Source organism: Neospora caninum, chromosome X, assembly GCF_000208865.1.
Source record: "Neospora caninum Liverpool complete genome, chromosome X".
Lineage (NCBI taxonomy): Eukaryota > Apicomplexa > Conoidasida > Eucoccidiorida > Sarcocystidae > Neospora > Neospora caninum.
The window spans coordinates 6,847,576-6,862,280 of record NC_018396.1 but is presented as its reverse complement, the minus strand read 5'-3'; the positions used below and the strand labels follow the sequence as shown (position 1 = coordinate 6,862,280).

The following is a 14,705-nucleotide window of genomic DNA, read 5'->3' as shown; positions in this document are numbered from 1 at the left end:
GGCCTTGACCCGAAGCTGGACTCAGATGGTTGCATTACACTGTACATGTACCGGTGAAAGGTACTCGTCTACGTGCAGGCAGATGATACATCTCGTACGCTGTGGAATGAAGACCCATACACTCGTGCTACGCACAGATGGTTCTCTTCTACTATACAGTGACGACAGTCACGATTAATCGTCAGCGGCATAGGCACGCGCTCAGCGGCTTTTATGCGTTGTGGTACTGGCCGCGAATGACTGAATTACGCCTGCGTTCCGAAACAGCCTCTGGAAAGTGCGAGTGATGGACAAGTAGGAATGCACATATATCGACACTATGTACACAGGCATACATTTTCCCTCTCTCCACATCCCTGCGTATGAAAACACGTACACGTGTATCCCTCTCCTTGGCACACGTCTCTAATGGCATAAATGCCTGCACTTGCCTCCCTGTCTACCTCTGTATGTGCACTTGCATCTCCACGCTGCTCTCTATGCGTATATATAGGTATATGCCGCTATGCCAAACCGCTATGCCACCAGATAGGCCTCACTCAGGAACCTGCAAAGTGTCTCAAGAAGAACAAAAGAGGAACACGCCAACAACGGAAAAGCAAGAGGTTCAACCCGAACGAACGCCCCCTGCGGACCCGCACTAATGGACGATTTTCAGTGCTCGGCTCGTGTAGAGCCTTTTGCACATTTGTTTTTTACCTTCAAATTTGCTTGACCAGGGGCTGCCTGCGTCACAGCGGGTCCACTCTTCTTTCTGAGTCGTTCTGTTTCCCAGTTTGAAGAGTTCTTTCTTGGGGTGGAAACACGGAGTTCCTTCTCTTTGGGTTGTGTACGCCTCCCATGACTTCTCCTCTCGACACAAAACCCGCCGATCCACGTGAAAGCACTGGATCTGGATCTGCTGTAGACAATTCCGCGTCCAACAGAAAACCTACCTTCCTCGCTGCGTCTCACGGCGTGTGTGTGTGTGTGGATCTGAAAAGATCGGCAACGCAGCGAACCTCGAAGCTCCTCTGGGAGCGGCGATCATCGACCTGGACAGTTGTGCATTTGTTCTCTTCGTGTGACCGAAACGAAAGGAAGTTTGGCACGAAGGAAATCACTGCAGACACATTTTGCTTTTCAGCCAGAGGGAAACAGGCGGATTCTGCTAACGAGGTCTGTAGAAAAGACTCTGAGGCACACACTGCGAGGGCGAATCAACCGCATGCGCTGTCGCCCCCGCCTGCGTCCCCCGGTCAGAATGCATGCTTTTTTCTTTCGAGAGAGCTGGGTCGCCATTCCGGCAGGAAAGAAACCGCGGAATATCTGTTCAGAGGATTCCTTTTCCTTCTCCTCCATTCCCCTATCAAGTGTCCTAGTCCTTTCTTCCATCTTGTAGGATATTTTTTCAGTTCCCGTCATGCTAAGCGTGTCCGGTTACCCTGGCCTTTTTCTCCTGTTTCGCTCCGTCGTCCATGCCTTTTCTCTTGTCTCTTTCCTCGGGGACTGAAAACGACTCTGAACCACGCGTGGCGCTCCACGCGCTCGCACACTTTCCGTCCCGCCTCTTCTTCGCCTGGCCACGTATCTCTCTCCTTCTCGCGAGGACGAGGGGTTTGATCTCAACGCGCGCTCTATTCCGTGCGAGAGCTCTGTCTTGTCGCGCCTGGCCACCGGCGCTTCAGTCGAGGTTCGTGTCTTACTTGCCGGCCTGGCCCTACCCGTTTCAGACCCCTTCTTCTCTGCCGGGAAATCCTGAAACGCTGGGCGGAGGAGGAAGTCCCCTCTGTCTCACTTCATGGATCACTGAAGGAGCGACGTCTTCTACCGACCGTTGTCACACATACACCTGTATATATCCAGATACGACCTAGGGATGCCTATCCACATCTCGAGCGATCTCTCTTTGTGTGCATCTCGATTCGCAGACGTATACTCCCGTACACTTCCGCACTCATATATATATATATATATATATATATATATATATATGCGCCGGTGTACAGAGAGAACATCGTAGGTCAACATGGTGCACGTCCTCGTCCCCGGTCGTTTCGCCGCCTGCAGCCCTGGGGGGCGAGGCCGTTCGTCTTCTTCCTCTTCTTCTCATTCTTCTAAAGCGATGTCAACCCTCTCCAGTTCTTCTTCGCCTTCTGCCCCGTCACAGCTCACAGCGGCCGAGCCTGACCCAGTGGAGCCTCCGTCCACGAATGCCTGCTTCGACGATGGGGCTTCCGACATCGCGGTTCTTCGTCAGTACATTGATTTGTTCGAGAAGACAAGCAGCTTCGCTCTGGATCCGGACTTTGAGGCCTCGGCGCCGCAACCTGGAGTCTGTCGCCTCAACCCCACAGACCGGCCAGCGTCGGGCGCGCTGCCTTCTCGAGACGCCCGGAGGTCCGTCTCCGCAGGCGAGGAGACAGGAGCCCCGGAGGGCGGAGACGGTGTCCCCTGTGGAGCCCCAGGAGACACGGAAGCCGAGCCGGGGGATTCTGAGGTCCACCGCCTGCTCGGGTTCCGACTTCGGAGCACTCTGCAGCTTCTGTTACTCCTTAGACAAACGGAGATTCTTGGAATGCGCCTTCATAGGATTCTCCGCGAGCAAAGGGAACGGAAGGAGCGACTTGGACGACGGCGAAAGACAAGCTATGCGGAAGCACACAGAAAAGAGGCCGCCGACGACGGAGAAGAAGAAGCGTTTGCTGTGTCGGAAGCCGTTGACGCGTGGGCTCTGACGAGTGAAATGTCTGAGGGACAGGTAGGCGCAAGCCGTCTACAGATGTGTGTACAGACACGCCCGAACACTGTCCATACGTACGCGGATCGCCACGGACACAAGTGAACACTAGACCGCCTTCTCTGTAGCTGCATACACATTCATTTCTATGCATCGCTGCTTTCGGTATACACATATACACCTATGAGGAACCGCGGAAAAAGGCAGCACGTGAACATCTTTTGCACAAGAACTTTAGGATTCCCTCCACTGGGTGTGCACGGTTCGCTCTTCGTTGGGTTGTCGGGCTCTGTTGCCTCCGTTGCATCTGATGATCTTCACGCCAGAGAGCCGGACTGAATTTCTCCCTGCGCGGCGGGTTCCGTCTCGCTTCGGCGCCCTCACAGGCTCTGTTGTTTCTCTGTGTGGAGGTTCCCGTGTCGACGCCTGCTGAGTTTGCCTCCCTTCTTCGCCGAAAACGTTATCTTGCCTTGTGCGCTTCGCCGGACACGCGCTGCGGCTTCAGGCGCTCCGGTGGATCTTCGCGCGATACCGTTCTGTCCAAGTTCTCGTTGCCCTCGAGGCCTGGCTGCAGTGGGAAGCCCGAGACCAAGCCGGAAGGCCGTTTTCGTCTTCCCCACTCTTCTCGGTGGACCGAAGATTCTCTGGAGCTGGACTAGCGGGCTTTCGGGACTCGGCTGAACGCCACACACAGAGCATGCGAGTGTCGGTCGAAAAGGACGGTAGGCGAACGCACCACAAACACGCGTAGAAGGGAGAACTTTGGGGGCGGGAAAAGGCGAGGCAAGCCAAGGCACCTGAGGGTTGGGGACCGACAGGGACTCGCCCCAGTCAAAGGAAGGGAGACAGTTCGGCGGATCCAGCGGAATGGGGGGGGGGGGGGGGGGCGGCGCCCAGTCCGTGAAGGGGATAGGGCGGCAAGGCGATAATCCGGCAAAACACACGGAGAGTCGTCGGCCTGTCTATGCTTTGCCGATGACAGGGTGACGCACGTGCTTTTTGTGGCTTGGTTTCTCGTTTTGCTGGGCTAGCCGGGAACCTATGCAAAACGTTCCGTCTGTTCCCCACGCCCTTTCTATTTCCGCTGAAATATCTATCTATCGATATCTATCTATATCTATCTATACCTGTCTATATGTATCCATATGTATCTATATGTATCTATATCTATCTATACCTATCTATACCTATGTATATGTATCTATATATGTATCTATACGTATCTATATCTATCTATCCATCTATCTATCCATCTATCTATATCTATCTATATCTATATCTATCTATCTATATCTATCTATACCTATCTATATGTATCTATATCTATCTATATCTATCTATCTATTTATCTATCTATCTATCTATCTATCTATCTATCTATATCTATCTATCTATACCTATCTATATCTATCTATATCTATCTATATCTATCTATCTATATCTATCTATATCTATCTATACCTATCTATATCTCTATATATCTATCTATCTGTATCTATCTATATCTATATCTATCTATATCTATCTATATCTATCTATATCTATCTATATCTATATCTATCTATCTATACCTATCTATACCTATCTATACCTATCTATCGATATCTATCTAGATGTATCTATATCTATCTATATCTATCTCTATACTGTGCGTCTATGCCTGTGGCTGCGTGTGTGCATATATACTTTCAGATCGTGTTTTTTCGAGGGTGTCTCCTCTGTCGTTTTCTTCGTACAGCCTCGAGCGCGTCCAGCAGCATCGGCGCTCCGCCAGCGTCGGCACCCTTCTACCACGCGGACTGGCCGTACGTCCTTCCTGGCTCTTCGTGTGCTGCCGGAGAGCCTCAGGGCAAGAGTGGCGAGGCTCCTCGCCTTTCCTCTTCTCCTTCACCTGCGGGTCCGCTGGTCTCTGCGCTGGATCGAAGGGAGACGCGGGCGTTTTTCGCAGGCTTGTGGCGACTCCTTCGCATGGGGCTACTCCTCGAGGCAGAGAAGCAGGCCGTGGAGCGCGGGGCCGCGTGGCTGATTGAAGTGATTAGAGGTGAGGAGACAGGAGAGACAGGAGATACCGCGGAACGGCCCAGGGGGGAGGTGGGCAAACACGCATGGCTTTCCCGCGTCTTGGAAACCCGCAGTCCCCACACCGCCTCTGCGCGCTGTCTCTGGAATCGACGCGGGAGAGTCCAGTCCGGAGTCGCGAGACTTCTCAGAGATCGCGAGGCAACACGGACGGCAGCGAACAGGACGAGGCCGAGAGGGGGAGAGCGTACAAGCGCTGCTTTGTTGCGTCTCGCTCGTGACCCAAAAAATCGCGCATGCATGCTCGGAAACCTCTGCAGCGGCCTACGGAGGCCGCTGCAGAGAGCGCGAACGCGAGTGACGAAGCGACAAGAACGATTTTGGACGGGGCGATCCTTCCAGTTCAGCCTCCCGCCCGCTCTCTGCGGCTTTCCGCCTCTTGTGCCGGGCGTCTTGGTTTTCCCTACGGTGGTAGGTAGTTCCCTGGGGTGTTTTGTTTTTTCACTCAGGCGACGAACCCTGGATGGAGCCGTACGTCTCCGACGATGTCGATCTCTCGCTCCAAGTTTCAGATGTTTTCTCAGACCAAGAAATTCGGCTTCTCTCCGACACAAGCCCAATTCTGAAGGTGCGCGTCTCTCGCTCTTGTTCTCGCTCTCTCGCGTCTCTCGTGTCCTCGCTCCTTCCGCCGCTCCCCTCGTTCTTCTTGGGCCGCTCTTTCCGCACGTCGCACTCGTTTTTTTGAGATCCCCCTTTCCCCTTTCCGAGCGGCGGTGACGTTTCCACATCGAGTGCGTTCCCGTCTTCGCGTGTGTGTGTGCGTGTGTGTGTGCGTGTGTGTTTCTGTTTTCACCTCGCCCTCGTCTCTCTGCCGCCGAGCTGTGGAGATGCTCCGGCGCGCGCTTTAAAGTTCCCGTCCCGCCGCGTCGCTGGCGGCTGCGCTGTGCCTTTGTCGTCTGCTTCAGGCTTGCTTGTGGCCGAGCGGCTATTCCCTGCAACACGTTGCCCTGGCGGCACGCGCAGAAGGCGAGGAATCTCGTGCCCCGCACGCGTCTCCGAAGAGAGCGGACTCGGAGAAGGCGGAGAGAGATCTTCGCTCCACCTCTGCCTGGCAGAACGCGGGTATCGCAGCGGCTCTCGAGAAGAAGCAGACGGGGTGGTATGGAGAAGGCAAGAAAGGAAGGAGTCTTCTGGTTCATGTTTGTCAGAGGATCCTTGCGAAACAGCACGGTAGGTCTGCGGGTTTCCGAGATAAGATCGGCAAGCGCACACCACTGAGAGACAGGAGACAAGTCGGTTGTGTCACCGAGAGCGTGTGTCTCCCTTTTTCCCTCTCCACCTGTGTCCAGAGGTTGCTGCGCTCACCAGGCGTCGCGCGTCGTCGATCTGCATAGCGCTGTTGGTGTCAGTTTAGCCTTCCGGGTCTCGCTTTCGCCGACCTGTCTGTCGGCGCCCACCTGCGCTCTGTCTCTGTTGCCATTATCGGCCTCTCGGTTTGCATGTCGGCTTCCGTTAGACCCGCGTTCCAGTCATTCCGCGACGCGCTGGATTTCCCTACCTCCTGCGAGGCTGCTGTCTCTGTCTCTTGTCTCTGTGTCTTTGCATGGCCTCTCTGCCTATCTTGGTGGTCGGAGCCTCCTTGCCGTGATGCGGCGTGTGTCGGCGTCTCCGCCTCGATTCTTCGTCTCTCTTCTGTCTGAGGGGTTCTTCCCGTTCTCTTGGCGCTCCGCGCAACGCACGCAAAAAGGCCTTCGTCCTCTTGCCTTTCGCCACATAAATGCTTCTTTCCTTGGCGCCTGTCTCCGTGTCTTCGCCAGACTCCACAGAGTCTCTTTCTGTCTCCTCGTCTGCGTCGGCCCCCGTCTCCGGCGCGTCTCCGTGCGCGCCCGTTGACTTCGCGGCGGTCGCAGGGAAGGGTGCGCTGGGCATTCTTGGCGGTCTTGGCGTCGGAGAGACGGTGGAGACGCACAGGGGGGGATATGGCATGGAAAAGTTCGAGCAGGCGATCTACGGCTACTTGTCGGGGTCTCTGGAAGCCATGGAGCACGTATGCACGGGGTGGGGGGACTGTCTCTTCGCCCTCGTTCGGGCTGTTAAGGTGAGTGGACGCCTGCAGAGCGCGGGAGAGGATGCGCACGTGGAGGAAACGCGGCGAGAGAGGAAGGGAGAGAGCGGCAGAGAACCCGCATTCTCGAACGCTGGCGCCCCGGGAATGGACGAAAGACCGAACGCGACTCGAGAGGCCAGTGGCGAAAGAGGACGGGAAAAACCACACAAAACTTCGCTGTTCCGAGGGCCGGACAGCGCGTCCACCCTGCTGAACTTCCCGGACCCTGGCAACGGGGAAAAGGCGACGGACACTTGTCTGAAGAAGGCTCTTGTTCCGTGTCTTTTTGCCGTCCCGCCTGTTCGTCATCCCCTTCGAGAGTTTGTCCTTTGCCTCTTTTTCGCGTTTGCTTTTCTTCAAGCGCCGCCGCGTCTCCCGCTTCACCTTTTTTGCCGTCTCAGGAGATTTGGTTTCCCCACTTTTCCCGGTCTGTTGCTCCCTCTGCATGCTGCAGGCCAGCCTTATCGAGGGCACATTGCGATGCATGCGTTCCCACGAGCCTCACGGCCGGTTCGCGGGCGAGCCCCGTCGCGGCGGGTTCTTGCCGCCTTTGCCGAGGCGGAAGCACGGCGCGGGTGGTCACGCGGCGTCAGGCACGGGCGACGTGGACGGAGTTCCCAGCACCTCTTCTTCAGCTCGCACGGACGAAGACAGAGACAGCGTTTCGACGTCGCCGCGAAAGAAGAGACGAACTTTGGAGCAACACGGCTCGCCCCCCGAGTTCTCCCACTCTCTCTGTGGAGAGTCTCCTCAGCCCTCTCCTCGGTACGACCTGCCTGACGGGCACTTCTCTGTCGGCGTGGAGAAGGACCGGAGAGAAGAGGGCGAGGGGACAAAGAGAAAACGGACGAGTCTCCATGACCCCCTGCGCATTCTCCTCACGGACTTCCTCCACCCACAGAGCCCTGCATGCGGCGAAGAGGCGAACACCGCCCAGCAGGTCGACGGGCTGCGAACGCGCGAAGGCGGACCTGAGACAGTCGACGAAGAAAGTGGAGAGAAGGTTTGCTGTTGTGGAAGAGCCTGGGCCCCCGAGGACGAGGGAGAAGCGCGCGAAGGCGCGCGAGCTCTGTTGGGCTACGAGGAGCTTGCGGCTGCCGGCGGAGACACGCGAGAGTGTCGAGAAGCCGAGGGAGCGAGGAACACAGACGAAGGTGGACGGAGCGAGACAGTCGACGAACCGAGTTTTTTTTCCGGAGAAGAAAGGTGTGCGAAGCAAGTCGACGAAGGCGTCCTCGCTCTTTTCTTCAACATCATGAATGTGAGTTCGCGATCGAGAGAGGCTTCAGAAAAAGCGGTTTGTCTCCCCGCCCCCCGGTCCGAGTGGATTACGCGTTTCGCGATCGCGTCCTTCTCTCTGACCCTTTCGAGTTTGGGCTTCGTCTCGACTCCGTGTCTAGCTCTGCTGGCGATTTCACAGCCTCGCTCCGAGAGCCTGTCGTTTCTCGTGCCTGTCTCTCTGCAGGATTTGCCTCTCTTTCTTCGCCGCTTCGTTCCCTCGCCCCATAGTCGGAAGCGGATTGAGACGGAGGGCGTCGACGAGCTACGTCTTCTTCAGTTGTTCCTCATTTTCCACTTTCTGCAAAAGTCGTCATCGCTCGCGGCGCCTCCCCGCGGGCTGCCTGAAGACGACGAAAAGGCGGAGCGAAGTCTGTATGCCAAGAGCATCAAGAAGATCCTGCGGAAGACTTTCCGCTACGGGCCGAGGCTGGTGCTTCCGCGCAGAGAACGTGGGCAGGGCGAAGAGGCTCCCAGCGATCTCGTCACAGTGTAAGGAAAAACGCACAGCGCGGCACACGTGGAGCGAGCGAGAGGGAGAAACGTCGACATCGAAACGAAGCGGAGGCCGACGGAACACACACTCGCCCGCAACACAAACAGACAAGGCTCGAAGGCTGGTTGCCACCGAATGGTTCGAAAACCTACCTGGTGGACGCATACGAGAGGTTACCCTCCGAGAAGGAGAGGTGGACCGGAGTGGGGACGAGTGGGGGCATTCTGTCGCCTTTTTACACCTTTGGCGGGGAACCCTAAAAACCGGCCAGCTTCGCGTGCTTCGAACTCCCAACAGACTTTACCCTGCATCTGCGATGTTCCACAGGTGCTGCTCGCCCTCTCTCCCCTTCCAAGAGTTCACCGCCTTCCTCGTCGTCCTCCAAGGCGATCTTCAGCGACCGTTTCTCTCTTTTCCGTCGTCGCTCGCGTCTCCTGCCTCGCTTCCTGTTCCTCGTTCTCCGCTCCCTCTCTCTCCCCGGGGGCTCGGCGAGTGCCCGAGTGAAGACGCGCACGACGGAGAAGGGTTGAGTCTCAAAGACGCTGACTTTCTCGTCGGGTAAGCACAGCGGTGCGTGGGGACACGCATGCATCGAGCGTCTCTTCCACTTTTGGGCGCCTCCGCGGCCACGTTTTGTTTTGCCTGCCTCGACATGGACGCTGAGACGGGGACGAAGCGGTCTACACCGAAAAGAGAGACACACGCGCGTTCACAGCCTAGAATTCCCGCACACGCAATCTCGACGCTGCGCCTGTCCCGGTGTCTTGCTGTTTCCTTCTGCTTCCTCTTCAGGGGATTTGTTGCGCAACTTCTTCAGCGGCTGCCTGTCGTCGACGTCCTGTCGCATGCAAAGACCGTCGAGTTCCTTCGCTACGTCAGCGCCGAGCGCCGGGTGAGTTTTCTGGCGGGACGCTCTTCAGAAACCGGGAAAGGAAATGGGAACGGCGGAAAGACGAGACACGCGCGAGAAGCAAACGGTGTGACCGCGCTTCCCGGCTTGCTTGCTGGCCTGGAAGAACGAGGCCAGCCAGGGACGGGAGAACCTGGACAGCACAGGCGAAGAGCCGAGAGACGCCCCAAAAGTCGGGCCACCGAGAGCTGAACCGAAAGCGAAACTCGGCAAGGCCCGCATCAGCTGCTGGAGTTGCCAAATGCAGCGCATCTCTTTGGACGTTTCGTTTTTCACATTTCTGTTTCTGCTCGCAGGTGAAACTCCTGAGCGACTGGCTGTGGAGGCGCTTCGCTGCACGGTTGTGGGAGTCTCGAGAAGGCAGAGAACTCCTTGAAGCCTGCGTCTGTTGGATCGCCTCGAACTTCCCTCAGGTATGTTTCTCCCCGTCTCGATAACTGTTTCTATACCTATATATCTTGATACATATATATACATATACATGTATATGTATGTATATTTGTCTCCAAAGATATATACATACGTGTGGCCTGGATGCGCCTGTTTGGAGACGTGAGCCCGCTGCAGTTGGCCTTCCGCTCCCGTGCGCTCGCCTGGTCGATGAAGAGGAACCTTAGGGAGAGTTCCTGGAGACCTAACGTGTGCGTGTAAATCCAAAAAAGTCGGAGGTGTGCACTATCTCTGCCCGGGATTGTGACCGAGGCAGAATCCCTGGTGTTTTGCGCGCATTCGCCGGCGATGCATGAGCGTTTTTGCACGTCTGCTCGTCTGCATGCACAGATGCATGCATCTTGCGTGGCGAGGCGTTTGTCTCGTTCCCCGAGGGCGTCGCCAGTGCCTCCACGTTTGTGGTTTTTTTCGTTCTGAACTGGGTATTTTCAGGACGTCTTGCACGTGGCTCTTCGGTGCGCAGAGCGCGGCTGGCGCTGCGCGAGGCCTTTCATGGTGGGGCGAGGCGCGTCGGCGAAGCGCGGCGAGGGAGACGCAGCCTCAGACGGCGAAGACGAGCTGAGAGAAGCGACTGTCTCCGACGGCCACGAAGACGAAGACGACTCGCAGGAAGAACGGCTCATCTTCGACGAGACGCACGAGTAAGAGCGCTTCGCGGGGTTCCAGAAAGATGCGAAGCTTCCCAAGACGCAGACACGGGCGAGAAGTGGGGTAGGCGCGTGATCGCGTTGCTGCGCATGCTAGCAAAAACGCGAGGAAGTTTCGGTGAAGAGGGGAAAAACTCGTGGCCGTTCGAGAGGCCGACTGCGCGCGGAACGTGTGTCGAGGTGTCCAGAGGCCACCGTGTCGGCAATCGTGTTTTTCTCTATTCGGAGCGGCTGATGAAGCGAAAAAAAGAGGCGACGATTTGCAGCCGTGGGCGTCGCGGCGCAGGTCGCGTGGCAAATTGCCGAGTCGCGAGAAGGAAACGGAGTCGGAATCAACTGTGCCCCACTGGACTGTGCCGAGATTCCTCTGGCAACGTGAACGCATCACTCTCCCTCTCTCTCGGTTTTTGTCTGTTTGGCTTCGCTCAGAGAGACGCCAGTTGAGCGTCTCCAGTTCTCCGTCTTCCTGATTCTCTCCGTCTTCTCGCTCTACTATCTGAACCGGAAGTTTGAGAGCCGTGTGGACCAGCCTCTTGTTCGCCTCCTCAAGAACACGGCGGCAACTTCGTCGCTCCTTCCTCGTTCTTCTGCCGCCTCGTCCACCACTCGCTGGCTGCTGCTTCTCGGGCTCTACTGCTTGGGCGTGATTGCGCACTTGGGTCTCCTCGGTCTCTGCCTCGACTTGCGCGGACTCGTGCGACTCGCGCGCGGTCTCCTCCGCCGGGCCGACGCGGGGGATGCCCCGGTGGAGCCCAACGCGCCCGAAGAGGCTGCGCCGCGTGGGCCTTCACGGAGTGGGCGGGACGGAGAGACACCTGTCTCTCCGAGTCAAGAGCGCACGGCGCGACGCCTGTTCAGAGACGCCGGCGAAGCAGACGAACCGAGCAGCGAGAAAAATAGCGAAGAGAAAGCTGAGACGGAAAAGCGGAGGAAACGTGAGTCGAGACCGGTATCGGGGCTGGGCGACTGGATTCGCTTTGCCGTAGACCCTGGCCTCGTGTCTCCCGTTCTCGATCTCCTTCTTCAAGAGTTGGACGCGCCCGAGGTGAGCGCTGGGGCGCGAGCGTCCACGAGGAAACGACGAGAAGACGAGGAAGACCGAAGGCCAGATGCAGCACGAGACGCGGAGAGGCCCCCGCTGCCTGCGCGCCGCTCAGAAAGCGCGACACTCTGTCTCCCCGCGGAGACCGAAAGGGACGGGAAGGCGGCTCTGGAGAGTTCGGAAGAGCCCGAGACGGGACACGACCTCCGCAGCAGACCTAGCACCGTCAGTTTCGTCTCGTGCGATGAACCCAGCCACTCGCCTTCGTCTCTACGCCCGCCTCTCGATCCCATCGAGAAACTGCGGACGGCCCTAGTCGGAGGGGCGCCCGTGCTGCGCCTGAGGTAAGCGAAGACGTCGAGCGTGAGGAACGGAAAGCCGTTTTGGGCCCCAGGAATCTCTTTGGCGAGAAAAAAAAGTAGAAGCGGATGGGGGAGACAGACGCGCCGATTCGATATACCCTACACTGTTCTGTAGAGCTGTTGTGGGGTGAACGCACACACGGCACCCTACGTGTCCCTGTCTTCATCTGGGCGGACTCGCGTTCATCCCCCGCTTTTTGTCACGTCCTGGCGGAGATGAAAACTTGCGCCGACCCACTCGGAGGCTGCCACAAAGGGGAGTCCGTCGTCGAGACACGAGACAGGAGAGAACGGGCGACGCCTTGAGCTCGGGCGCCTGTGTCTGCGCGCCCTTGCTGAGCCGCGTTTTGCTGTGGGGCCTCACTTTGTTGTCTCCTCTCTTCCTACACGCCCTCATCCCTCGCTGTCTCCTCCTGTGTCTCCGCTTTCTGCGGCCGGTTTTGCAGAGACGGCGCCCTGGTGCCGACTGCACACCTAGTGCAGTTCCACGACCTCCTGACCGCATCCAGCCTCAGCGGGGCCGTCGCGCGCGCCCTCGCCCCGGCCGCTGTCTCCGAGACGCAAGGGCCATGCGTCCGTCAACCTTCGACCGTCGGTGACGGCGAAGCGTCTTCGATTCTCAGTGCAGCCGCAGCTCTCTTTCGGACGTCGGCTCTGTTCGCGCAAAGCGAGACTCGATCGCCTGGCGCTTCGTGTGGGGCTGTCTCGCAGTCTCAGGTGCGGAGCGCCAACTCGTGCTCGGCGCCTGCGTCGGCGCGCGCGGCGTCGGAGGAAGGCCGGGAGTTCTTTCCGCTCTTTGCGGACAGACGCCGCGAAGAAGAGGCGGCGGCGCTCGGTGCGCTCGAGCTCGAGTCTCGGCTGCAGTTGGAACAGCTCTCGCGGCGTGTGGCTACGCTGCTGCATCGCGCAGACGAGGCGCGCGTGCCTTCGATCGCGGAAAAGGATCGGCGCGTGAAGCAGCGACAGGCGATGTTGACGCAGCTGGAGAAAGAGAGACGAAGACTGAAGACGCACGCCTCGCTCGCGTCGCTCTTCCACGTCCCGTGCTTTGTCGAAGAAGATCTGGCCAGCGATCCCGACGACGACGAGGGTCCAGGCGACGTCGCGCGGAGGCCTGGCGGGGCAGAATCCGGATTGGAGGCTGGGCAGCGGGTGCGCGAAGGACGGGGACGAGCGGCGCTCCTGGTTCTTCTGCGTGCAGAGCTGCTCGGGCTGGCCCAGCAGCTAGTCGTTCTCTGGAGTCGAGTGGCGCACCGCGAGAGAGAAACAAAAGCGGAGCGGGGCGCTCGCGAAGGACGCGAACCCCGCCGCGCCGCAGACCGGACAAAGGGAAACGCGGGCGACGAAGAGCGCAGGGATTGCCGAAGCGCCGCGGGCGTGATTGTCTTCGCCTCTGAGGTGCTCGCAACGACCGCCAGTCGGTTTCAGAAAGCGGAAACTGTGCTCCAGCAGGCTCTCGCTCTGGGCGACTTTCCCTCTTAGATCTTCGAAGGAGAAAAACAGACGCGGTTTCAAGAAGAGAACGCGTGTCTGGTTCAGAGCGCGGAAGAGAGACATCTCCGAACGGAGTTCGGCATCGCGCCGAGAAACACTACCCCCAAAGCGATCTAGACCCCAATTCCTACAGAGGAAACACGCCGACACGCCGACGCGGGAGAGACGACAAACGGGGTGGACGTGAAGGGGAATACATACACATGGATATATATATATATATATATATATATACATATATATATATATATATATATATATGCATATATCGTTAGTATAGGTACCCATGTATCTCGACCCGCGGATGCCTTCATATATGTATACGACGGCGACAGTTTGGATTTTCTGGCAGTGGATAGTCTTTTTTCTTAGGGGACATCTGCGCCCCGTTGGACTCGATTGTTCGGAGGTTTCCTCCTCATTTCTCCTCCCCTGGCGACCGCCAACAAGAAGTGGGAGCCAGTGGGACACCAACGGAAAACCCTTTCTCTGTTTCGTTGTCAAGGGAAACCCTGAGCACTGCAATCGTGTGTATGTTCCCCCTGTAGAAAACTGACAGAGCTACTGCGCAGCCTAAGGGAGGAACCTTTGTAGATGCAGGTATAAACATATATATATATATATATATATATATACACGCATATTCACATTTATGTACATATATATAGCTGTTGCCTGGGTGCGCGGTTGAAAATGGAGGAATACGCGCCGTAAAGACTTGAGTAGTGTTATCCCTTAAGGAACAGCAGAGAGGGAAAAAACAGGACTGGAAAAGACCGTTTGGGTCACCGGAACTCTTCACTGTCACGTGGGAGCATTTGTACGAGTTGCGTCCACTGTCACATCTGCCTGATCTCTGGTAGATGAAAGAAAAGAGCGGCGCAAACCAAGCAAGCATCAGACACCTTGAAGATATCTCTCTCTATGTCCATGAATGCACAGATGCAGACAGATGGATGTGAATCATATCTTTATGTATGCCCATGAATGCAGAGAGAGAGATGAATGGATGTGTATCAGCAGGCGCGTTTCTCCCTTGTGTAGCCCTTCCCGAGGGGCGGGCAAAGACATCGTCCGTTCGCGGGCGGCAACATTGTCTCTGTTCACGTCGCCGAATGCGGAGTCTCCGCGTTGGGGAAAAAACAGTTCTTTTACGATCTCTTCAAGCTCCATATGCCCCC

General features: G+C 57.1%; 1 protein-coding gene across 1 annotated transcript; it reads left to right on the top strand.

The window, feature by feature from the left end:
* Positions 1-2,104: 2,104 nt before the first annotated feature.
* NCLIV_052920 (conserved hypothetical protein) lies at positions 2,105-13,512 on the top strand (the record flags this gene model as incomplete). The annotated part of the gene is made up of 14 exons (XM_003884846.1): positions 2,105-2,740; positions 3,225-3,441; positions 4,458-4,760; positions 5,248-5,366; positions 5,704-5,968; positions 6,556-6,836; positions 7,300-8,106; positions 8,311-8,615; positions 8,947-9,177; positions 9,412-9,511; positions 9,826-9,942; positions 10,412-10,620; positions 11,056-12,012; positions 12,477-13,512. The coding sequence occupies 14 exons, from the start codon at positions 2,105-2,107 to the stop codon at positions 13,510-13,512; spliced, it is 5,583 nt and encodes a 1,860-aa protein (XP_003884895.1).
* Between the last annotated feature and the right edge of the window lie 1,193 nt (positions 13,513-14,705).